At 47.0% G+C, this 25,593-nt stretch overlaps 1 protein-coding gene across 2 annotated transcripts in view; it reads right to left on the bottom strand.

Moving 5' to 3' along the window:
- The window catches only part of CD99L2 (CD99 molecule like 2), a 130,229-nt gene extending 113,041 nt beyond the window's left edge, over window positions 1-17,188 (bottom strand). Inside the window, exon 1 of one of the 2 annotated variants that reach the window (XM_073013364.1) lies at window positions 16,916-17,188. In XM_073013364.1, coding sequence (XP_072869465.1) covers window positions 16,916-16,982 — 67 coding nt within the window. In that variant the 5' untranslated portion in view covers window positions 16,983-17,188. The remainder of the gene's footprint in view (window positions 1-16,915) is intronic. The other variant, XM_073013365.1, reaches the window with a different exon arrangement.
- Between the last annotated feature and the right edge of the window lie 8,405 nt (window positions 17,189-25,593).

Raw genomic sequence — 25,593 nt, 5'->3', positions numbered from 1 at the left:
CTTTGAATATAGTAGAAACCACCAAGTTGTGTATTTTAACAGGTGAATCGTATGGTGTGTGAAAGAAAATGGAACTGTTTTAACATGCGGGAGGAGAAAGGAAATTAATCCTGTACACAAAAAAGCCTTCTGTAGTTTAGAGGCAGTGGATATAAAGGATGCATCTGTGACTTGGGGCAAGTCCCTTTGTGACTTTCTACCACTATTTTCTCTTCTACAGAGAAGATTGGGGCCTTCCAAGAAACCCGCTCTCATTCTCTAGTTACCTCTCCAGATTTCCCATCTCCTAGGTTCTGTCATGGATGTTCTTAGAATCTTGTCTGTACTTCAACGCTTGAGGGCTGCAGTCACCTGGCTGTTGTTGACCTGCTTCCTAAGGCTGTCCTCTCCTGACTTCCAGTACCTTCCCTTCTAGCGAGAGGGAGCTAGAGTGAGTGAGAGGGAGCTGCCTGGCTGTGGCTGGGTTCTCTCTCCACACCAAGTCATCCTGCCCTTGGTCCCTTGACCTCCTTCCTCCTCTCCAGTGTCCTTCATGCTCTCATTTCACTAAAGGCTCTCATTTCACTTCATCCCACACTGGACAAGAAACTGCCCCGCCTTGGAAATCCCATTCTGTGGCCTTGGCTCTATCTTCCCAATCCTGGCCCAATCTATACCCCAGCAGGCCTGCAGAGGCTGCCAGGCCACCCTCAGCAATCCTTTCTGATCATCCTCGAAGCTTCAATGGGCTCTACCTCCTTTGCCACCTGGCACAGTCCCAGCTAGGTCACCACAGAGACTGTAGCCAGAGCCAGCAATACCTGTCACAGTGCTCTGCCCCTGCCCTGCCAATCCTCAACTTTGATAAAAGAACCCACTCCTCCAACCCCACTGGACCAGAAGCTCCCTGAAACACAGCCAGTGCCTGCATCACCACTGGTCCAGCGCCAAGCAAGATGCCTGGTGTATACGCAGCACTCAATTAAGAGTTCTTGGAGGGAACTGACCAGGAATGGTGATCCTGCCACCAGCCAGCCTTGCTGTATTCTGGGGTGGTGCCACATTGCAGGAGAAAGTCTTGTATCACTGTCCTGATTAGCACTGGCACAGGTGCCAGCTCAGGGTGTGTGAGTCAAGCCAGGCCCTCAGGGTGCCTTGGCAATCCACATTTCCTTAATTGGTTCCCTTTGTCCCTAACAGTACTCTTTCCAATCTTAACTCTCTACCTGGCTCCTCATACACTCAGCACAAGACCTTGTCTCCTCTTCCAGGGAAAAGACCAAGGCCATTAGGCAGGATGGCTCCACGTGCCCTTCAGCCATCCCATGTGTACGTGTAATAACGGGTGACAAGAGTTAACATTAACTGAGCACTAAGGTTTAGACCCTCTCTCTCCCACCTCTCCCTCTCACCCTGTAACTAGAAATAATGTTCATCCAAATATTGCATACAAAGATATTTAATGAAATGTCATTTATAACAGCAAAGACCTAGAGTCAACCTAAATATTCATCAAAAATTATATTCAGGCTGGATGCAGTGGCTCATGCCTGTAATCCTGGCACTTTGGGAGGCCGAGGCAGGCTGATCACTTGAGGTCAGGAGTTCGTGACCAGCCTGGCCAACATGGTGAAACCCTGTATCTACTAAAAATACTAAAAATTAGCCAGAAATCACTTGAACCCGGGAGGCAGAGGTTGCAGTGAGCCGAGACCATGGCACTGCACTCCAGCCTGGGCAACAGAGTCAGACTCCATCTCAAAAAATTTAAAAAAAATTATATTCAAAACATGTTTTAACTATAACACATAAGATACTCACAATATAAGGTTATATAAACAAAGATATATCAATTTGTGTTTCTAGTAATGGGAGAATAGATTATTTGGACCAATCTTCCCATTACAAACAACTAAAATGGTTGATTCGAAAATATCATTTCAAAACGTTTAGAAGTGTTGAAGAACTGACAAGTTGGCAAAAAACAACTATGACAGGCCATGCATGGTGGTTCATGCCTGTAATCCCAGCACTTTGGGAGGCTGAGGCGGGCGCATCACCTGAGGTCGGGAGTTCGAGACCAGCCTGACCAACAGGGAGAAATCCCGTCTCTACTAAAAATACAAAATTAGCCGGGCGTGGTGGTGCATGCCTGTAATCCCAGCTACTCGGGAAGCTGAGGCAGGAGAATTGCTTGAAGCTGGGAGGCGGAGGTTGCAGTGAGCCAAGATCACGCCATTGCACTCCAGCCTGGACAATGAGAGCAAAACTCCGTCTCAAAAAACAAACAAACAAACAAACAAAACATGACAACCCCTAAAAGACAATGGAAAATCCAGGGAGGTAGGAGTCCATGCACATGCAGCCACAGGCTCTGAGGGCATCTGCCAATCTAGACAAATTTTGACTTTGGTTTTGACAATCTTCCAAGGGAGGCAAAGGGGACTAAAGAGCAGGCCCATGGCCATTAAAGGAATGTAACAGAAAATTAGTCTCATATTAAGCTGGGACCCCAAAGTGTTACACTCTTGGGGCAAGGGCGACTCAGAAACAAATATGCCCCTCCCAAATTCTACCCCCAGAGGACTGCAAGAAAGGCTGCCTTGATGATGGCAAAACAAAGCGAAAATGGTAGAAACTTTGTTTAAGGTAGTCCCAGATTAATCACACAAGGCACCTGACAAAAAACAAACACAAATTCTTCTCTGGAAGAAGGCAAATTTACCCTAGACTTCAAAGATTCCCCAGATATATATTTCAATTACAATAAGCAGTACACAGCCAAAAAAATAAATAAATAAACAAACCACCAAGCACATGAGGAAATGAGTGAGTATCAGTAGAGAAAGAGTAAACAGGAAAATGAGCCAAAGACAACCAGGCAATTCATAAAAGAGTAAACCAAACTGGAAGATAAACATAGGAAAAGATGTTCAACTTCATTAGTAACCAGAAAGATGCAAACGAAACCATTACAATAATATAAAAAGCCCCAATAGGCTAAATATCATAGTCCAGTCTGACAGTACCAAGTGTTGGTGAGGCTGGCACAACAGCAACTTTTCTACGCTGCTGGTAGGAATATAAATTGGTACAACCATTTTGGAAGACAGTTTAGTACCACCTCATAAAACTCAAGTTCCAAATACTGCATAACTCAGGAAATTCACTTCTAGATATAACCCTAGAGCAGCAATTTTCAAACTTTTTGGCCTGAAAGACTTTATATATACTCAAAATTATTGAGGACCTCAAAGAGCTTTTATTTATATCAGTGACTGCTATTGATATTTATCATATTAGAAATTAAAACAGGCATTTGTAATCCATAAGATACAAACACACATTCCATTAGCCATCAGGGTGATGATACTGCATATCACATAGTCTCTAAAAAATGCCACTGCATACTCGTGAGAGTAGAATGGAAAAGGCAGTTAACATCCTAGTATTAATATGTAAGTAGTTGGGCTGGGCAGTGTGTCACACTTATAATCCCAGCAGTTTGGGAAGTTGAGGTGGGTGGATTGCTTGAGCTTGGAGTTCAAGACTAGCCTGGGTAACATGGTGTAATCCCATCTCTACCAAAAATACAAAAAAAAATTGGCCAGGCATGCTAGCATGTACCTGTGGTCCCAGCTACTACAGAGGTTGAGAGGGGAGGATCAATCACTTGAGCCTGGGAAGTGGAGGCTGCAGTGAGCTGAAAATGCACCACTGCACTCCAGCCTGGGCAACAGAGTGAGACCCCATCTCAATCAACCAATTAATCAATCAATAAATGTAGTCAGACCTTGTAGACCCCCTGAAGAAGTCTCACAGGCCCCCACAAGGGTCCTCAGAGCACAGTGTGAGAACCTCTGCCCTAGAGAAACTTTTGCACATCTGCATAAGAATGCTCCTGGCAGCACTACTTAAAATGGCCCCGAACTGGAAATTATCCAAATGTTCATTAATAAGAGAATAGATTAAGAAACAACTTGTGATGTAGACAAACAGTGGAATAACACATAGCAATGAAAACAAATGAACTACAGTGACACACAACAGATCGACAATAATGTTGGGAGAAAGACAAAACAGATTACACATGGTGTAATCCAATTTCTACAAGGTTAGAAGACAGGTAAAACAAAACTATACAATTTAGGGCTGCATACACAGGTGGCAGAGTATAAAGTAAAGGGAGAAAATGACTGTACAAAAGTCGTGGGGGGTGGCTACCTCTACAGGGAGGGAGGGGGCTGTGACTGGGAAGGGCACACAGGGGTCTGTATAAGTGTTGTCAACATTCTATTTCTCGACCTGGTCCGTGGTGACACAGGTTTTCATTTCACACATTTTTGTTAAACTGTACATATATGGCTGGGTGCAGTGGCTCGTGCCTATAATCCCAGTACTTTAGGAGGCTGAGACAAGAATATCGCTTGAGGCCAGGAATTCAGACAAGCCTGGACAACACAACGAGACTCCACGTCTACAAAAAAAAAAGTTAACTGTACATATAGGCTTTGCATGTTTTTCTATATCTGTTATATTTCACAATACTGGTGAAAACTATATACAGTTTGATGCCAATAATGTGAAATACATATTTCAGCACAGAAAAAATTATTGACATACTGTATTCTAACATGCTAACGGTGGTTATCCCTGGGTAACGAGGTTTGTGTTTTCTCTACACTTCTCCACATTTCCCATGTTTACTACATTTCCCATGTTTACTACAAAGAGTATGTATTACTCTTGTAACTGTGTACACATTTGGTATGTCAGACTTTATTACAATTTTTAGCCTACCAGAGGGTATGTAATGTTATCTTATTATAGTTTAATTTGCATCTCTCTGATTGCTAATGAGGCTGATCATCTTTTTATATGTTTATATGTTTATTGTCCAATTTGATTTCTACCTACATGAATTGCCTGGTCAAATCTTTGGCTCATTTGCTGTTTATTCTTTTTCACTGGTTCGCAGAAAATCATTAAATGCATTAAAAAGACAAGGTCGCCATCTAAAATGGAAACTAATAAGGGTGAACATAAGAGATGAGATGAGCCATCTGTGGAAGTCTATGCAGAAAATAACTAACTACACAGATTGGTGATGCATATGGTCTCACTAGGGTGACCTGAAAGCTCATCAAGGAGTCTAAGGTATGTTTCTAGAGTTGCCTGAGCTTAGAACTTGCCCTGTAGAGAAGAAAGAAAAAAAACAGAACTGTCTGAGCTGATACCAATGTGCAAGACTGGCTGTGATCTGATTTATTCCAACATGTCTGTCCTGGGCAATGTGATGATGGCAGAAAACTTTAGTGACTCATGAAGAATACTGAAAACAGAGCGATATTACAAAGAATATATAGTCATGGGGCCACATAGCAATATATTTCGGCCAAATGATGGGCTGCATATATGATGGTGGTCCCATAAGATTATAACTGGGGCCCCAAATTCCCAGTTATTCTTATTGCTTAGTGACATGGTAGCCATCATAACATGTTAGCACAACACACTACCTTTTCTATGTTTAGATGCATGAATGCTTGCCTTTGTATTACAACTGCCTACAGTATTCAGTACAGTCACATGGCTGTACAGGTTTGTAGCCTAGGGGCATGTAGTAGGCTATACCATCTATGCTCATGTAAGTACACTCCATGACGTTCACACAATGAGATCACATGACATTTCTCAGAACGTCTCTCCATTGTTAAGCAAGGCACGGCTGTATCTGTCTTTACAGTCGTGGTTCTCAACAAGGGGTGATTTGCCACCCTCCACTCCCTAAGGGACTCTGGGCAATGTCTGGAGTTATTTTTGGTTGACAAGACTAGGGAGGGGAGTACTACCCGCATCTAGTGGGCAAGCCAAGGATGTTGCTAAACATCCTCCAACACACAGGACACCTACCCACCTCATCCCTTGCAGAAAAATTATCTGGTCCAAAGGTCAACAGTGCCATGGTTGAGAAACTCTGCTCAGTAGTCTCTATCTAGGAGAATACTCAGGCCAGGCGCCATGGCTCACACCTGTAATCCCAACACTTTGGGAGGTGAGGCGGGAGGATCACTTGAGCCCAGGAGTTTGAGATTCTGTCTCTACAAATAAATAAAAAAATTAGTTGGGCATGGTTTCACATGTTTGCGCCCAGCTACATGGGAGGCTGCGGTGGAAGGATCCCTTGAGCCTAAGGCTTGGGGTGGCATTGAGCCATGATGGTGCAACTGCACTGTAGCTTAGGTGACAGAGTGAGACCCTGTCTCAAAAAAAAAAAAAAAAAAAAATGCCAGGTGTGGTGACTCATGCCTGTGATCCCAGCACTTTGGAAGGCCAAGGCAGGTGGATCAACTGAGGTCAGGAGTTGTAGATCAGCCTGGCCAATATGGTGAAACCATGTCTCTACTATTAATACAAAAATTAGCCAGGCATGGTGGCGCATGCCTGTAATCGCAGCTACTCAGGAGGCTGAGGCAGGAGAATCCCTTGAGCCCAGGAGGCAGAAGTTGCAGTGAGCTGAGAGTGCGCCACTGCACTTCAGCCTGGGTGACAAGAGCGAAACACCGTCTCCAAAAAAAACAAAAAACAAAAAAACTCAGCCCTCAGGGACTCTTCTTCAAGGTGAAAAAGGGCAAATTCCCAGGCTGCCCCACCTTGAGAATTAATCCAAATTCCTTGAGACGTACACTCAGCAAGCTCCTCCAAGGCTACACAGTAGGCACTGTGCTGTCAGAAGGAGGCCTCCCTCATGGAGAAAGCCTGTACAAATAAGAGCACTTGGAGCCCACAGAACATCAGTGCTGAAGGGCTCTCAGAATCAGCTGATCCGTCCCCCACTCAGAGAGAGAACCTGACTGCTGACAACAGCAGCATGGCATCACGGGAAGGAACAGAAAATGAAGAGGCACACACAGAGCCAGGCTACTAACTGGACACTAACAAATATACCTCATGGTGATTATTTCATAAAGAACTAGAGAGGTGAGAGAAGTTGCCATCACAATAGAGCTACAAGCAGTTACTCCCAACTAGGAGAACTGGGATACGCTCAAGGGAGGGAGCAATATTTCAGCAGGACCCAGAAATCTGAGATTTGTGTGGCAGTTTTAAATGATGGCTAAGAATTATTTGGCACTCTTCCCTTAAGAGGTAGGATATATGTTCTCACTCTGAATCTAGACTACCCTCAACTGACTCATAACCTATAGAATTCAATGAAAGTCATGCTAGTGACTTCTGAGGCCAAGTCATAAAAGACCATGATCTAGGCATATATCCCAAAGAATTGAAAACAGCTGCTCAAACAAAGACTTGTACACGAATGTCCACAGCAGCACTACTCACAATAGCCAAAGGGTGGAAACAACCCAAACGTCCATCAGCTGATGGCTGGACAAGCAAAACACGGTCTACCCGTACAATAGAATACTATTCAACCATAAGTTGAATAAGAAGAAATGGAGTACTGATCCACGCTGCAACAGGGAGGAACTCAGAAAACATCATGCTAAGTGAAATAAGCCAATCTCAAAAGGACAAATACTATCTGATTCCGTTGCTATGAAATGTCCAGAATAGGCAAATCCAGATAGGAAGCAGATGAGTGGGCGCCAGGGCTTAGGGGAGGGGGAATGGTGATGATCACACACACAAAAAATGTATTTAATGCCACTGAACTGTGTGCTTTAAAATGGTTAAAATGGTAAATGTTATGTGTATTTTGCCACAGTTTTTAAAAGGTTTTTTTTTAAAAGGCCCATCTGTCTTCTACTTTGTCTACTGGAATACTCACGCTTAGAACCTGAAGGGGCTATGTAAGAAGTTCAAATACAGTTTCCTTGCTATAAGGAAGCTCAAACCAGAGAGGCCACGTGTGGGTGTTCCAGTGGACAACCCCAGCTAAGCCCATCCTTTATGACATGTGAGTGAAAAAAACCTCCAGATGACTCTAGCCCCCAGCCATTTGAGTCCTCCTAGCTGAGGCCCTAGATACAGTAGAGCAGAGACAGCCATCTTTGCTGCATTATCCTAATTCCCAACCTATGGAGTCTAAGAGTATAGTAAAACAGTTGTTTCAAGCCACTAATGTGTGGAGGTTCATTATGCGGCAATAAGCGACAGCAACAGCTTTCAACCTGGGAGAAAGGGGGCAAGTGTCTTCTTGGCAGATAGCACTACAGCAACAATGGAATCCTTCTGTGTCTTTTAAGATACGTGTAACTATGTATAGTTGCTTCCAGGTCTGTCTGGACTTTAATCTCCTTGAGGGCAGGTGCATGTTTTACCCTGCTCTGTTTTACCCACCGTGCCCCCACATGGGTCGTGGCTGCTCATTCAGGATGAGGCCTGCTGCCTGCCATCTGCCCTTCAGATCCACTCTCTGTGCCCCAGGCCACTAACTGGTATGAGCTTCATTAAAGGGCTTCTTTGTCCTCTGGCCTCCTTGGGGTTAGCCCATGGGTTTCCTTAGTATCTCAAGTGCCATTCACATCTCAGATTTTTCTTCCCCACATTGCCCTTAGGCTGAAAGAAATACCGAATATAGTTATACCATCCCAGGCTAGCTGAAGCAGCAGTAAAAAAAAAAAAAAAAAAGAAGAAGAAAAAGTAGACTGTCAAAATGAGCCCCAGCTGTGCCTGGGCACTATTTTGGTGGAAATAAATTCCACACTGCAGTAATACTTCCTGTGGAGAGTATCACCTCTAATTTAGAAAATAATCCCAAATACAACCACCTAACAATGACAGCTAGATGTTTTCTAGCCTCTCCTCTACACAGATGTTCACTGAACAGGGATGTCATATCTGTAGGATTCAACTACAGCAGTTTTCAAAGATACTTCTGCTGTAAAGCAGCAGAACATTCTGACATCTTGTGAGAAGCCCGAGGTAGAAAACTAATAAAAACAAAGCTCAAAACTGGTTGAAGTGGAGTTGTTCTACCTATGGAGTAGCCATTCTTTCATTCTTTTAAACTTGCTTTCAGGCTGGGCACGGTGGCTCACGCCTGTAATCCCAGCACTTTGTGACGCCATGGCAGATGGATCACCCGAGGTCAGGAAATTAAGACCAGCCTGGCCAACATGGTGAAACCCCGTCTCTACTAAAAATACAAAAATTAGCTGGGCGAGATGGCGGGCTCCTGTAATCCCAGCTCCTCGGGAGGCTGAGGCAGGAGAATCACTTGAACCCGGGAGGCAGAGGTTGCAGTGAGCCAAGATTGTGCCACTGCACTCCAGCCTGGGCGACAAGAGCAAAACTCCGTCTCAAAAAAAATAATAATAATATAAGTAAATAAAACAAAAATAAACTTGCTTTCAAGAAACAAACCAACAAACAAAAAACAACACTGGTTGAAGCAGGAGTGCACCCATTCCTGTCTGGTCCTCTCCCCACACCCCCACTCCTATCCCCAACTTGAGAGACAGGGAATCGACACAGTTAGCTGAAGCCACAGCACTGGTAAGGGCAGCCAGGAGAAAGGTGGGCCAGCAGCACACTCCTCCTCCTCCTCAGCAAAGGGGCAAGTGTGGCCTGCACAAATCAGAAACCCTCTGTCTGCTGGCCCAGAGACGGCCCAGGCGCATGCCTGCTTCAAGTGTGGCCATCAGGACTGGAGGAGAAGGGTGGGAAAGGCCTTTGGAGACAGCCAGTGACCCCCACTGCAGGTGACCTGCAGCATGGGCCATGCTCCAAAGCAAAAGTACAGACTCCCATCTCCTTGTAAAGCAGTTTGGAATCAAACTCAAGTACCAGAAATCCAGCTACCTTCCTGGGTCCTCAGAGATGCTTCTAAACGTTCATTGCTGCACCAAAAACACCACTGCAACCTAATTTTCTGCACATTTATTTTAAAATACTGAACTTAGAGCATTCTAGGGATTGATTTAAAAATGGTAAAACTGAAACAATGTAAGGAAACATCACATACTAGTTTTCCAAAGAAGGAAGAGGACGCTGGTATCTAACTCTAGGCTTCTTATTAGCATCCTGTTTTAGTTATAACAAAATATACAGTATTCAACAGTTTAAAACAATACACATTTATTGTATCACAGTTCTAGAGATAAAAGTCCAACCCAGGTCTTATGGGCTAAACTCAAGGTGTGGGCAGGGCTGTGTTCCTTCTGGAGACTTTAGAGAAAAATCTGTTCCCTGTCTTTTCCAGCTTCTAGAGGTTGTGCGGTCCTTGGCTCCTGGCCCCTTGCTCCATCTTCAGAGCTAGCAATGGCCGGGCGAGTCTTTCGCATATGACATGGCTCTAATCCCCACCTCTTCTACCTCCCTCTTCTGTATTTAAAGGACCCAGGTGATTACATTGGGCCCACCTGGATAATCCAGGATAATATTATTTTAAGGTCAGCTGATTGGCAGCCTGAATTCCATCTGCTACCTTACTGAATTTCCCTTGCCATGGAGCCTAACATATTCACAGGTTCCAGAGATCAGGACGTGGACATCTTTGAAGGCTCATTATTATTCTTTCTACTGCAGCTTCCCACCCTACTCCATGTAGAACAGGTGCCTACATGAAAGATTTTCTGGCCCATTCTTGATAGGTGTCTATGATGAAGTGAAGCTTTTACATGCAAACCAACATTCACCAGTCAGTGGACCTAGCCTCAGGGAGGGCCCAGTCTGGATTGGGGGACAGGAACCCCTTGAGCCAGTCCTCCCAGGCACCCAAGAGCAGAAGAGGAATAACATGCAAAGTACAAAACCTAAGAGTGAGCCAGGCGTGGTGGCTCACACCTGTAATCCCAGCACTTTGGGAGGCTGAGGCAGGCGGATCACCTGAGGTCGGGAGTTTGAGACCAGCCTGACCAACATGGAGAAACCCTGTCTCCACTAAAAAAAAAACAAAATTAGCCAGGTGTAGTGGCGCATGCCTGTAGTTCCAGCTACTTCGAGGCTGAGGCAGGAGAATTGCTTGCATCCAGGAGGCAGAGGTTGCAGTGAGCCAAGATCGCGCCATGGCACTCCAGCCTGGGCAATAAGACTGCAACTCCATCTCGAAGAAAAAAACAAAAAACACCTAAGAGTGAACACACAGCAGAAAAAGCAAAACACCAGGTGGGGAAAAGAACAGAACAGGAAAGTCAATGTATCTGGAAGGTATCTCTCCTGAACGCACAAGAATGAAACCCAGCTCCTCCCAACACTCCCTTCTGAGCAGCCAAAATGGGCCTAATCGGCATCATCTCCACTGAAGGCAACTTCATGCCCTTCCTCAATGCCTACTGATGCTGACTCCTGGATGGTTTCTGTGCACGTGTTTAAAAACACGGGCTGGACGTGGGGGTTCACGCCTGTAATCTCAGCACTTCGGAAGGCCAAGGTGGGTGGAACACCTGAGGTCAGGAGTTTGAGACCAGCCTGGCCAACATGGCAAAATCCCGTCTCTACTAAAAGTACAAAAAAATTAGCCGGGTGTGGTGGCGGGCTCCTGTAATCCCAGCTACTCAGTAGGCTGAGGCAGGAGAATCTCTTGCACCTGGGAGGTAGGTGGAGGTTGTAGTGAGATCACACTATTGCACTCCAGCCTGGGCGACAGAGCAAGACTCCATCTCAAAAAAACAAAGAAACAAACAACACATTTGAGATACCCTGTGTCCAAAGTAATGCAAGGGATAGAGATGTGACCTGTGACAGCAAGGAAAAGACTGAAAACCAGTCAAAGCAGGTAAGACTAACAGGCAGAGTCCCCAGACCTTCTGCCAGACCAGTGCAGCAACTGACTAGCACCCATAATGGCGACCCTGGAGCCATGTAGGAAAGGGAAGTTCCCCTCTCCCCATCATGCCACTGTTGCATGGACCATTCCTGAACTCGGGCAGGCAGGGTTAAGCATCTCTCGGCCAACCCTGCAGATGCCTTTGTGGCCCATCTGGCTCAGTCCAATACCCCAAGTCAGCCCATGAGACTTCTACCTGGATCCCAGCCTGGCATCTCAGCACTGCCAGCACATGGGGCCCACTTTGCTCTTACGCCCCCTGAACCAAGCTCTAGCACCTTGAAAACAACCCCAACCCAGGGGTAACATGTTGCCACTTCTCACACTTATTCTGCTTGGATTATACAGTGCATTTTTTCAAATGGCAATGTAATTCCTATACGATTCACCCTTTTAAAGTGTACAAGTCAGTACCCAGTGAATTTTTAACTGAAAATATAGTTCCTATACAACTCAGCCCTTTTTTTTTGTTTTGAGACAGAATCTCGCTCTGTCGCCCAGACTGGAGTGCAGTGGCATGATGTCAGCTCACTGCAGCCTCTGCCTCCTGGGTTCAAGCAATTCTCATGCTTTAGCCTCCCAAGTAGCTGGGACTACAGGCGTGTGCCACCATGCCTGGCTAATTTTTGTATTTTCAGTAGAGATGGGGTTTTGCCATGGTGGCCAGGCTGGTATCGAACTCCTGACCTCAGTTGATCCACCCACCTCAGCCTCCCAACAAGCTGGGATTACAGGCATGAGCCACTGCGCCCGGCCACAATTCAGCCTTTTAAAGTGTACAATTCATAGTTTTTAGTACATTCACATATTTTGCAATCATAACCTCTATCTAGTTCCAGAACATTGTCATCAGCCCAAAGAGAAACCCCTTGCCCATTAAGCAGACACTCCCCATCCCCCTTCATCCCAGCTGCTGGCAACCACTAATCTACCTTCTGTCTCTATGGATTTGCCAACTCTGGACATTTTGTATAAATGATGCCTTTCAAGGTTTGCTTCACTTATTTTTAAAATGTGGCTTGGAATGTCTTGCTCACTTGGAGCCAGGTGCTGTGCTAAATGCTTTATACGTTTCTACTCATTTAATCCTAATAACCACCCCATGAGGTAGATAGTGCTGTTATCCCTATTTCACAGATGAGGAACCGTAGCACTGAGCAGTTAGGCGCATGGGACAGAGTCACGGCAGCACTGGGCAGGTGTGCTTTAAAGCCTATACTCCATGTGTAAGCTGGACCTCTCTTTAAGGGAGCAGGCACTTGGTGGCTTGCCAACATGCTCATCACGTTTATTCTTTTATTCTTTTGTTTTGTGTGTGTGTTTGTTTTGTTTTGTTTCAGACAGCGTCTCACTCTGTCACCCAGGCTGAAGCGCAATGGGACGATCTTGGCTCATTGCAACCTCTGCCTCCCAGGCTCAAGTAATCCTCAGCCTCCCGAGTAGCTGGGACTACAGGCACACGCCACCACGCCTGGCTAATTTTTGTATTTTTTGTAGAGATGGGGCTCTTGTTATGTTACCCAGGCTGGTCTCCAACTCCTGAGCTCAAGTAATCTGGCCAACTCAGCCTCCCAAAGTGCTGAGATTACAGGCATGAGCCACTGTGCTCAGCTCCTCCATCGTGCTTATTCTTGACCACTTCTCATATTCCTATTACCTGCCTGATCCCTGAAGGTATCTGTGTTCACACCTTCTGCTCTGGTTATGCAGATAAACCTGAGTTCAAATCCAATTCAGCTAAGCGTTATCTTGATTAAGTTCCTAAACCTCTCTGGGCCCCATATTTTTCATCTGAGAAGTGGGTTACCAACCAGTTACCTTTAAGACTCTATGTAAAAGGGCCACTATGGACATCAGGAGGTGACATGGGTCACAGTGCCACAGGTCAGGGTAATGCAGCAAGGCACTGAGGGCCTGGCCTATAGGTGTTCCAGAAATGAAGCTCTTGTTAAGATTACTACCCATCCACATCACTGACAGTCTTCTCCTTGCTGCTCAAAAGAACAGCTTCCCATTTCTGGAGGCACATACAGGAAGCATACCTGTGTTCGGAGGACTTTTTGGAACTGGTAAAATACACAGCAGACTGAAAAGCCCTTTGTAATTAGAACAAAGATAACTTGTTAACCGCCCTTTAAACTCCTGGGAGCCTAAAGTCAGCCTCTACTTGCTACTTGTTAGAGCCTGGAAGGATTTCTCAGATTATGAAGGGCTGCTTCTGCGTGCTTTCTGAGGTCTGCCAGCGTTTCTCAGCCACATCCCACTACTGAGGACCAGGACCAAGAATAAAGTGGCTCTCAGCAGGCCTACACAAAATGCCACTCCAGGGCTCAAGGAGAGTCAACTGGTGCCTGAGGCACTTGCTTTGTGTTTGTCATTTTGATGCAACAGCTCTGAGACTACCAGGATCCCGGAGAAGACCACCAATGCAAAAATCATATTATCTTATTTTGGACAAAAGATCCAGAAAACTGTTGGCCATGCGCGGTGGCTCACACCTGTAATCCCAGCACTTTGGGAGGCCGAGGTGGGTGGATCATGAGGTCAGGAGATAGAGACCATCCTGGCTAACACAGTGAAACCCCGTCTCTACTAAAAATACAAAAAATTAGCTGGGTGTGGTGGCGGGCACCTGTAGTCCCAGCTACTTGGGAGGTTGAGGCAAGAAAATGGAGTGAACCCAGGAGGCAGAGCTTGCAGTGAGCCGAGATCGCGCCACTGCACCCTAGCCTGGGCGACAGAGCAAGACTCCATCTCAAAAAAAAAAAAAAAAAGTCCAGAAAACTGGGCCCTTATCTTGAAACCAAAGCTTCTTCTGTTTCGGGTTTTCTAATTTAAAAATAAAAGATCGCTGGGTAGCAGTCTTATCTGGGTGGAATCCTGGCTCTATGTCTTCTGAGCTATGTGACCAGGGTCCCCTCATCTGAAAGCTAATGATAATATCTAGTCTGTAAAATGGTCGAGGCAATTTAAAGCAATATATGTGAAGTGCCTGGCACACAGGAAGCACTCAGGAGATGGAGTGGTAGCTGGCAGCAAGGCTGCAGATCTAAGCCTGGTCCCCTCAAAACCTTTGTGATTGTCAGGCATCATATGGATGAGCAAACAAATTCGGGGAACTCATTTTCCCATGGTCCCTAAGTGGTCGAAGTGGGGTACCTCCAGGTGCAAGGGCATATGCCTAGGGCTTAAAGGCAGTGACTGTGCAGTCGGACAAACCTTGCATCAAATCACAATTCTGGCAATCGCTGTGTGACCTAAGGCAAGTTACTTCATCTCTCTGTACCTCTGTTTCCTCATCTGTAAAACAGATGTATTGGTTCTGTCCCCTCTCCACCTCTTAAATCAACAATTGTAACGTGCAAATCTAAGACCCAGTCTTTTTTTCTTTTTTTTTTTTTTTTGAGACGGAGTCTTACTGTGTCGCCCAGGCTGGAGTGCAGTGGCTGCAATCTCGGCTCACTGCAAGCTCCGCCTCCCGGATTCATGCCATTCTCCTGCCTCAGCCTCCTGAGTAGCTGGGACTACAGGCGCCCGCCACCACGCCCGGCTTATTTTTTGTATTTTTAGTAGAGACGGGGTTTCACCGTGTTAGCCAGGATGGTCTCGATCTCCTGACCTCGTGATCCACCCACCTCGGCCTCCCAAAGTGCTGGGATTACAGGCTTGAGCCACCGTGCCGGCAAGACCCAATCATTTCTATTCCCCACCTTCTCAATATGCACAGCATGTTGAAGACTTTCAGAAGACAGCTTTGAAGGGAGTATCATTTTTCTAACTTTTTTTGTGCTTCCACTTTCAAGATTTCCATGTCATTAGATGCAAGTCAATCAAATGATCATACTTTTTCCCACAAATGCATTGTAAACAAAATAAAAATTTTATCCTAAAGGGAAAATGAAAAAGAAAATTCAACAACTCTTTACCCCTATAACTTCCTTTATTTTTCTCCATAGCACTGACAATATATATAGATTTCAATGTTGGGCTTGTTTTCTGCCCGGACCAGGACGTAAGCTCTATGAAGACAATCTCAGTTTTGTTCACTACCGCATCATCAGTTCCTAGAACAGAGCTGGCACCTCCGTAGAATGTTAAGTGGCTCTTCGTGAATCAACTCCAGGTGGGGTACCCACATGAAAAACATTTCTGCATCTTTTGCAAAAGTGTCTTGGCTAGTACCATCCACTGTTTTCCAGTGTTCCTTTATGTGACACAAATCTTACTAGAACTCAGTACTAGGACAAAGAGTGTGTGTGTGTGTGTTTCCTGAGCTCATATATTTTCCGCCAGCTGGGTTCACTTCTATTGTCAGGAAGCTCGGAACATAATTCATGTTCAATTACAGTGTTTCCCTTAATCCCTTTTTCTGATGGGGACATAGGATATAAATAAGTGTAAGAAGATTCTGTTGGTACATGTTTAAGACCCTATTTTTAACCACAGACTGCATTTATTCTAATAAGATGCTTCTCAAACTTGAATGTGCCAGAGAATTACCCACGGATCTAGTTGAAATGCAGAATGAGACTCAGTAGGTCGGGGGCGGGGCGTGAGATGCTGCAGTTCTTACAAGCTCCCAGGTGATGCCTATGCGGCTGGGCCCTGGACCACATTTTCAGCAGCAAAGGGTCTAAGAAACGTGCTTCCTTGATTCAGCGGGATTTCTCTCTCCTGTTCCTTGGCAAAACATGACCAAAGTCTCAAAAACTGAAGCGGACGGCAGAAGCACCTAGAGAGCTTAGACCTAAGCTCTAGGTTAGACCTACACCTCGCTGACCCACCCCCACACCCCATGCCCGCTGTGATACCGACAAAAGGAGCTAGGAATCCACCTAGGTGCGTCCGCGGTCTGTGACCTCGCAGCAAGTTTCGAAAATGACTGCTCTCTTTAAGGTTTTCTCAAAGGTAAACTCCTGGGGACAGCTGTTGTCACCAGTGGTGACACCTGCTCGTTCAGGATTTTAGGGGGCCCATCCGCTGTTTCCAGCCCAGCGTCAGCCCTCCTCTCCGGCTACTCCGACCGCGGCGGAGTCAACCCCCACGGGCCCGGGGCTCGGACCCCCGCCGCTCCGCCTCGGACAGCCGGGCCAGCCGGTGGCAGCCACCGCAGGCCCGCAAGGCGGGGACCGTGCCGCTCATGCGCAGAGCGACCCCTGGGCCCACAGGGCGGGGTCCCCGCGCGCCCCCCGCCCGCCTTACCTCTCTGGACCAGGGTGGCCAAGGAGAAAGCGAGGCAGACAAGGAACGCCGAGCGCCAGGCCACCATGGCTGGGAGCAGGCGGAGGGCCCCGGAGGAGCACAGTTAGCGCGAGAGCGCCCGAAGGAGAGGCCGAGGAGCAGCGGGAGGAGGAGCCCCGCCGCCTCTGCAGGGTCCCGCCCAAAGCCGGCGCGCGCGCGGCGCGGCCCCGGGAGAGTGGAGGTCGAGCGTGCTAGAGAGCCGGCGCCTGAGGGCGCCCCGGCTGGGGTTAGGCCGGGGGGGCGGAGCGAGGCTGCAGTATCAGGGGCGGGGCCGCGGTCTGGAGGCGGGGCTCCGGGCGAGGGGCGTGGCCCGCCGGCTCCCGGTGGGTGGGGAAGTCTGGGTTGGGTTGGGCTGGGTCCAGCGGCAGCGCGCGGTCCGCAGACCCTGTCCCACCCCGGTCCTCGAGACTGAAGGAGGTGGCCCCGCGGACCTGGAGCAGTGAGTCACCAGTGCCGGAGAGCCGGAGGCGGCAGCGCCGGTGGGCACCGATTTCCTCCCGGGTGACCTTGAGCAGGGCTCTTCCCCTTCTGGCCTTGGTGTTCTCCCGCTGAAGGGTTGTTCCCTCGGGGCCCCTCCAGCCACCGTCCAGCAAGGAGCCCCGCACTCTGTCCCCACCCGCCGTTCCCTGCAGGAGGCCATAGTGGAACCCTGACCGGAGACTGAAGAAAAGGGCCGTTTTCGTGACTGGCTGCGGTAGATAAACAGTGACACGTCTCGAGGAAACGAGGCCGGGGGCGCCCAGGTGGGCGAGAAGGGAGGGTGGGGGGCGTCCCGGAGCCGAAGCGCCGCGGGCTCGGGAGACTAGGGGTAGGGACTGGGTCAGCTCTCCCGAGGCTGTGATGAATGCGCTGAAAGTGCAAGTTCATATCTGCAGAGTCGATCTGAAAAACGTGCTTAATGACCGACAAACGCGCTGCAGTCCTTTCCCATGAACCCCTGCAAACGGAGTCCGCCTCCCAGACCCGAAGAAATCAGATTTCGATACTGTGCCGACCAGCAAAATGCCCGCTGCAGCAGTTCGTGGGAACGCTCCCTAGAAGTGCCCCAGCTGCAACCGGCTCTCCAACACAAAGAGGAAGCGCTGCTACTCTCCGGAGTGGCGGCGTGAGCCTGTCCCTGCCATTATGCGACACGGGCTGCCCAGGGCCACATCCTCCTTAGAGGGCGGCTACTACCACCTCCCCTCAGTATCCATTAGGCAGCTTTCCTGTGCCCCCAACCCAGCCCTTGCTGCCTTAGGCAGCCCCCTCAGTGACTCCCACCAACCCCTAAGGAACAGTGGGGTCTGGGGTCTCCCTGAGATGAAGCCGAAATCTCCCGTGTGGCTTACATCCATTGCCCTGAATCTTAGGGCTGCAGAAACAAAACAGCATATGAGGAGTGGATCTTCCCAGGTTCAGGGCATTAATTACTCTATGAATGGAACATTATTCCATTCTAGCTGGAGAATTAACAGAAATAGCTGGTAGTTATTGAACATGGACTATACCATGGCATATTCCAGGCATTTTACCCTTAATATTTATTCCTCACAATGCCATATATATCACCTAATAATTAACGAGGGAAAAGCAGCAAAATGGAGGTTCCTTGAGGTTGGGGAGTTAGCCAGGTCTAGTCTCATGTGTCAAAGTGGGAGGGTACCACTAGGAACCCCAGCTGGTGAATGGCTAAGAATGTGTGCTGTAGAGCCAGACCGGGTACAAATCCTGGCTAAACCCAACAAGGTTGTGCTAAGGATTAAACAAGATGGTGAAAAGTGAACAGCCTGCACACAGCGACAGAGGGCAGGGACCATTACTGGTTAATCTAGTAACGACTAAGGAAATAGTGGCCACTGTGAGGTCAGGAAGTTACTGTCTATTCCAGGCTGTGGGCATGCCCTACCTTTGCTATTAAGTGCCCTGAGCCATTCCATAGGCCCCGGTGGTACCATCTGTACCAGGAGGGCACTAGATTTTCTGGTCTTTAGGAGTCTCAGGATCTGATGGGTAAACCCTGATGCATACACACTCATCTACACTGAGGAGGTGAGAAGCATGTAACCTCTAAGTTTGAGGCCATGTCAATCAATATGCAGTGGACAGTCACACGCAACTGAAACTCTAGCTGCTAAATGTGCGACAATGCCATATGCATTGTATCTTCTAGCTTGAGCTATCTTCTAGCTCAAGAGTAGTTCTCAAACTACACCCCATGGGCTAAATCCTATTCCCAGCTGTTTGTACAGCCTTCCAGCTAAAAGTAGTTGCATTTTTAAATGGTTGAAAAAAATCGAAAGAATGTTATGACATAAGAAAGTGATACAAAATTCAAATTTCAGGGTTCATGAAGTTTATGAGAACACAGCCATGCCCACTGATTTCTGTATTCCCTATGGTGGCTTTTGTGCTACCACAGTGGAGTTGAACAGTTGTGATAGAGACCATGGGGCCCACAAAGCCTAAAATATTTACTGTCTAATCCTTTACAGAAAAGGTTTGCTGATCTCCGTTCTAGCAGATTGAACCATGACAAGGATAAACATTAGCAGGTGATGATACAGGACCTTAAGAGTGTGCTCCTCTAAAGCGCGAAATGAGCATAGATGACCTGCTCTGACACAGGAATAAGAACCAAAAGAAAAGGACAATGTTTATCATGGTGGCCAAAAGATACTCACAAATAGTTCTTCCTTAATCAAAATATTGCAAATGTCTGAGATCCATTATCCTACCAGATACCTCTCCCTTTGTAAAATAACTTATCTTGGTCCTGGTTTGTCTCTCAGTCTCTTGTAAGTTAGGTTAATGTGAGTCAGAGAGGGCTGATTTGCCTGCCAGACTGAAGACCTGCTGGGAACTTAGTGAGCCTCTCAGTCAGGTACTACTATCCTGCTGAATTGCAATTGAACATGCAGTTGATTTACATACAGGAAATTGTACACTTAAAAACCATGATCTGGGAGCACCTTCCCAACTTAGTTTGGAAGTGTATGTCCCAGGAGAAAAAAAAAATTATTATTAAAAAAAAATTGTCAAAGCGATTATCTGTGTTCCCTGCCCCCACACATCGTATATACTCCCCACTACCAATGCACATGGGCTCTGGGGCCCACTCTTGCCCAAGCCTGCCTCGTCTACACACTACTTCCTTATTCCCACCCTCTTGCTACACCTAGTTACTCCCTGAACTTCTCATACCCTGAAAACTGCCACCAATTGGAAAACCATTTGGCCTGACAAGATACTCTCCTAAAAATGTTCACCTTTCCCAAGCTGTGGCCCAAGCAGAGAAGTGTGGCATGGACACACAGCCACCAGGGTGGCCTGGGAGAACAGGAGAGGCACACATATAGGGCTGGGTGGGTTTACACCAATCTCAGGTAAATAGGATTATGTGGGCCAGCTAGGTATCCATGGGACTATGTGTTCCAAATTCCCCAAGGACTATACTTTCAGGAATTGTTTCTGTAATACATTACTAGAGAATGTTCTCTGAATGTGTAGAGCACAGAAAAATACAAAGTAATAATAAATTCCAAATCAGCTGAGTCCCTGGGTGGCCTCCCTCACCCATGATCAAAATCAGCTGTGGAAGGGCCTTGCCACCACCCCCACCACTGCTGAAGATGCCCATCAGGTGAGCACCACTGTCCATGCTGACAGCACCCCTTCCTTAATATCCACCCCGCCACTGATCCTTAGGGGCCAGAGCCAAGAGGGAGTCCACGTGGGAATGAGGGCAGGAACAAAGGCTTTGCCCCAACTCAAGGTCACCCTCTGTGCTCTGGGACCCAAAGCAGCTCTGCTGGTGCTCAGGGCTTCCTCTACCCTCTCACAGCCTTGGAATTTAATCCCTCTAACCAAACCTGTTGGAGGGCCCTGGCTGGGTACAAAGGGACAGCACACCCTCCCTTCCCACCTCACTCCCCACCGTGCGGGGCAATTAAGAGACAAAGACTCACTTGCATCTCAATGGACATGCAAACAGCCCTGACTGGCTGCAGGGAGGGGCGCACCGGGCTCTACTGCAATTTTCCCAAATGCCTGACTTCACAGTCAAGTTTCACCAGTCCCAGGAGACAAAAAAAAAAAAAAAAATGAGGTTGTCGTGGCAAGCTTCCCCCCATAAGGCTAGAGTATTGACCTTTATCTTGAAATCATGAACTTGTTTTGGTATACAAAAGTCCTTTTATTTCATGAAAAGATAGTAGTGTTTTGTTTAATATGCTTACTTTGCAAAGTAAGAAGTTGGCAACCCTACCCGTCCCCAAACTAAAGAAAAAAGAAAAGAAATCTACTCATTGGTGAAATTCACAAGTCTGGGAACCACTGGCTATCCCAACAATATTCAGCCCACCCAGGCCCAGATACATAGGAATTTTTGGAACACACCCCATATGTAAACAGAAGCCCTAAAAATGCATTCTAAAACAATGTTTCCTCTGATACTTTTTGAGTTGTAAGCACATTATCCCTTAGTCTCCTCCGCCTCTCCACAGCCTTCTTATTCTCTCCTCTCTTGGATTTTATAGTATGGCAAGGACAGGCAGAGCTTTGAATGCCATGCTAATGAGCAAAGATTTGGTTCTGAGAACAGAGGAGGAGCCACTGAAGGCTTTTAAGCATGAAGCAGCAGCAACAGGGAACTGGTCTACTGGAGTGCTACTGGCACCATGTAGGGAGAGAGACTGGGGACTGTGGGGCTGGAGAGAGGAGTCTGGATTCCTGGTGTGGACGTGGTGGAGGTAGCAATTGTCATAGAAAAGAGGGGCTGGGTGTGTAGGCCTGGCCCAATTCTCAGGGCTGAGACGAAAAGAAAGTCCAAGGCTGGAGACAGATGATAGGCAATTATACTCTGTCTGATGCAGATGGTTAAAGAGTTGAGCACCCAGTGTGATGGGAACACAGAGGTACGGCCCCTCTCCCAGTGTACGGTCAGCGTAGAGTTGACTCAAAGAAGTAACGGTTTGGCCTGCAGACGGCAGCGTGTTCTGAGAGAACCGCTGAAATGAAAGGAACCAGGTCACACAGGACTTGTAGACCAGGTGAAGACTGGACTCTACTCAAAGGCAACCATGAACCCCCAGGAGTTTTAAGCGGAGATGGAGTGGTGCTGCCGGGTGATAAGATCAGGTTGACATTCCATGGTTTCATTTCTCCACGGAGTCTCAAGACTCTGTTGTACAGAACCCAGAAAATGATGCTCTAGGTGACAGGAGCCATTCGAGCGAAAAGCTGGGGAGAGTGGCGAAGAGACAGGGGTGGGGCAGGAGAGGGAGGAGGCAGTGCAGAAGTCCCGGAATGCCTTGGCTGGGCTCAGGAGGAAGGGTGAGGTGGCATGGAGACTCTTCTGCTCTGCCTGCTTGTCCCAGAAACAGCCCAGTGTGGTGGGTCAGGAGCAGTGGCTTCACAGACAGCAGGGTCATCTTCCATTGCCGTGTTTCTGCAGAGCGACATCCCCCTACCACCACCACCACCACCACCACCAATCCCTCCGTCTTACATGCACCAGACCTGCTCACTCCCAAAGGGGGCCCTCTGTAATGTAATGCAACAAATTTCAATGAGAAATAAATCATCTCATCTTTTTTTATTCCTGTTAGGATTCCCACTGGTGGTTTGAGGACTTTTCTTAACCCACCAACAACCACACGATGGCGATGATATTGGCAATGATGGCCATGGTGACTATGATCCCAAAAGAAAAGAAGACGATGCCGAAGGCCGGTGGGTCACGACTTCGTTTCAAGGCTCATTATCATGGGAAGGCGTCCTCTTCCTTGGAAATCTAAATGCAGAACACCCATCCATCTTCAGGAAGCCCGTGCGTGTCAAGTCAGGCAGAGCAAAACCTTATACCTGCATGTTTTCCTAATGTGAGAGACTGCTCTGTAAATTTCTTTCCAGTGCTCAGTTGAGTTAATATGGAATTTGCATAAACACTTGGCAAGAAATAACGTATGTCTCTGTAATATTTCCGAGGCAGTATTTTCTTCTCCAAATCCTGACCTCTGTAGGAACAGGACTTAACATTTACTTCCCAAATGCAGAGTAGGGCTGTGTTTAACTTACCTAGTGAAGTCTCCCCTAAGTAAGCACTCAGGTGACTCAAACCACAGAAACCAACATTTGGTCTCTTTGAATTAAGTCTTTTCATGTAATTGAAACAGCCCAAGAAACCTCCTGGAAAATGTTTCGGAACACAAATGTGGAATGCGGCATCCAATTAACAGCAATAACATTTTGTTCAAAAATAACTTTTGCAGACACATTGCAATGTCCAAAACAGGACTGCCCATTGCCAGCCCCCAAACCACTCTGCTCCTCCCACAAGTGTTCCCCTGTCTCAGTAAATGGCACCACCAATCGCCCAGTTGCTAGGGCCCCAAACCTGGGAGGCAGATTTGCCCCCCTGCCCTGATCTCACCCACTCCGTTACCAAATCCTGAGAACTCTGTCTCCTAAAGTCTTGAATGTGTACACTCATCCCTGCCCTGAATAACTGCACAGCAGCCTCCTCCAGCCCATTTTTTTACCCAGCAACCACAGGAAGCTTCTTAAAAAGTAAATCAGATCATGTTGCTCCCTTGCTTAAAACCCTCCAGTCTCGTGTCCCAGGCCTTCCATCTCACTCACAGTAAATCCAAATTTCTATTTATGGTCTGCACAGCCCCACATGATCTGATCAGGCCCCTGCCTCCCTATATAACTCCTTAACTCATTCCAGCTTCCCTTCTGCACTGCCTCCCGACCCCCAATCGTCACCTCCCTGACCCCACCCTTCCACCTGTCTGGAATAACTTCCCTTCCTTCCTTCACCTGACTGGCCCCAGTTTCTCCCTCATGCCGTAAAAGAACATACTGTTCCCAGCCTAGGAGAGGCTCAGGACCCATCCCTTCTCCCCTCACAGATCCTATGCTGAGTCCACCTTAGCACTGAACTTTGAATCCAGATGTGAGTTCAACTTGCTTTGCAATTTGCTGTCTCCTCACACTGGTCCTGTTTCTCAACCGTAGTAGCATGACAGAATCTTTGAGGAAGGTGTTTTTTTTTTTTTTTTTTTTTCCTTTAAATTGAGGTAAAATTCATGTAACATAAAATTAACCCTTTAAAAGTGTACAATTTAGTGGCATTTACTACATTTGCAATATTGTACAACTATCACCTCCATCTAGTTCTATAACATTCCCATCATCCCAAAAGGAAATCCCAGACGCATTAAGCAGTCACTCCACATTAACCCTTCTCCAGCCCCGGGCAACCACTAATCTTTCTGTCTTTATAGATTTTGCCTATTGTGGACATTTTGTATAAATGGAACCATATACTATGTGGCCTTTTGTGTCTAGCTTCTTTCGCTGAGCGTAATGTTTTTGAGGCTCGTTCATGTTCTACCATGAATCAGAATTTCACGTCTTTTATGGCTGAATACTATTCAATTGTATAATAATACCACATTTTGTTTATCCATTCATCAGTAGATAGACATTTGGGTTGTTTCCAGTTTGGGGCTATTGTGAATAATGCTGCTATGAACATGGATGTACATACAAGCTTATTGTTGGACATGTGTTTTCATTTCTCTTGGGTATACACATGAATTGCTGGGTATCAGGGAAGCTTTGAAAACTATGTTTGCCAGGGCCCTACTCTCCAAGTTTTCAATGTACTTGGCCTGGGATAGGATAAGGCATTTCTATCCATCTAAAAGCTGAGACCATGGTTGGGCAAACTAAGGCCAGTGGGCCAAGTCCCGTCCACTGCCTGTTTTCATGTGACCCCTAAACAAAGAATGGTTGAGAAAAAGAAAAACAAAGAATATTTTGTGACACATGAAAATGATGTGACATTTTTTAGTATTTAAGTTGAGAGGCCAAGGTGGGAGGATCACTTGAGCACAGGAATTCCACACCAGCCTAGGCAACATAGCAAGATCTCATCTCTACAAAAAATAAAAAGTTAGCCAGGCATGGTGGCATGCACCTGTAGTCCCAGCTACTTGGGAGGCTGAGGCAGGAGAATGACTTGAGCCCCGGAGGTCAAGACTGCAGTGAGCTGTGATCACACCGCTACACTCCAGGCTGGACAGCAGAGTGAGACCCTTATCAAAAAAACAAAACAAAACAAAACAAAAAAGGTTTCAGTTTCCATAAGAGTGTTATTGGCACATAGCCACACCCACTCATTTACATACTGTCTATAACTGCTTGTGTGCTACCAGGTCAGAGTCGAAGAGAGGCAACAGACTGTATGGCCCTCAAAGCTGAATATTCACTATCTAGTCCTTTACAGAAAAAGTTTGCTGGCCCCTACCTTTGTCCACTCTCAGTCCTCTTGTTATTAGATCTTTCAGCAACAGTGGGTATGGTTGATCACTCTCTACTGCCTGAAATACTTTCTTCAATTTGACTGCTGGAAACCCACTCTCTTCTAGGGCTGCCTCTCTGGAGCTTGGGGAAGTACTACTGGGGGTGGATCTGTGGGTTCCAGTGTTCAGCAGTTGAGGCACTTTCCCTCCCTCATTTGGATGTCAGTGGGGCAGGGGAGGTATTAGTAGATCACTTCGTGGCTGTGGGCAAGTCACTCTTCTTCTATGGGCCTTGTTTTTTTTAATTCTGCAAACTGAGTTGGTTGGATAAGACTATCTCTAAGG

The sequence above is a fragment of the Chlorocebus sabaeus genome, chromosome X (assembly GCF_047675955.1).
Source record: "Chlorocebus sabaeus isolate Y175 chromosome X, mChlSab1.0.hap1, whole genome shotgun sequence".
Classification (NCBI taxonomy): domain Eukaryota; kingdom Metazoa; phylum Chordata; class Mammalia; order Primates; family Cercopithecidae; genus Chlorocebus; species Chlorocebus sabaeus.
Note: the sequence above shows the minus strand (reverse complement) of the source record. Positions and strands in the feature narration are given on the sequence as shown.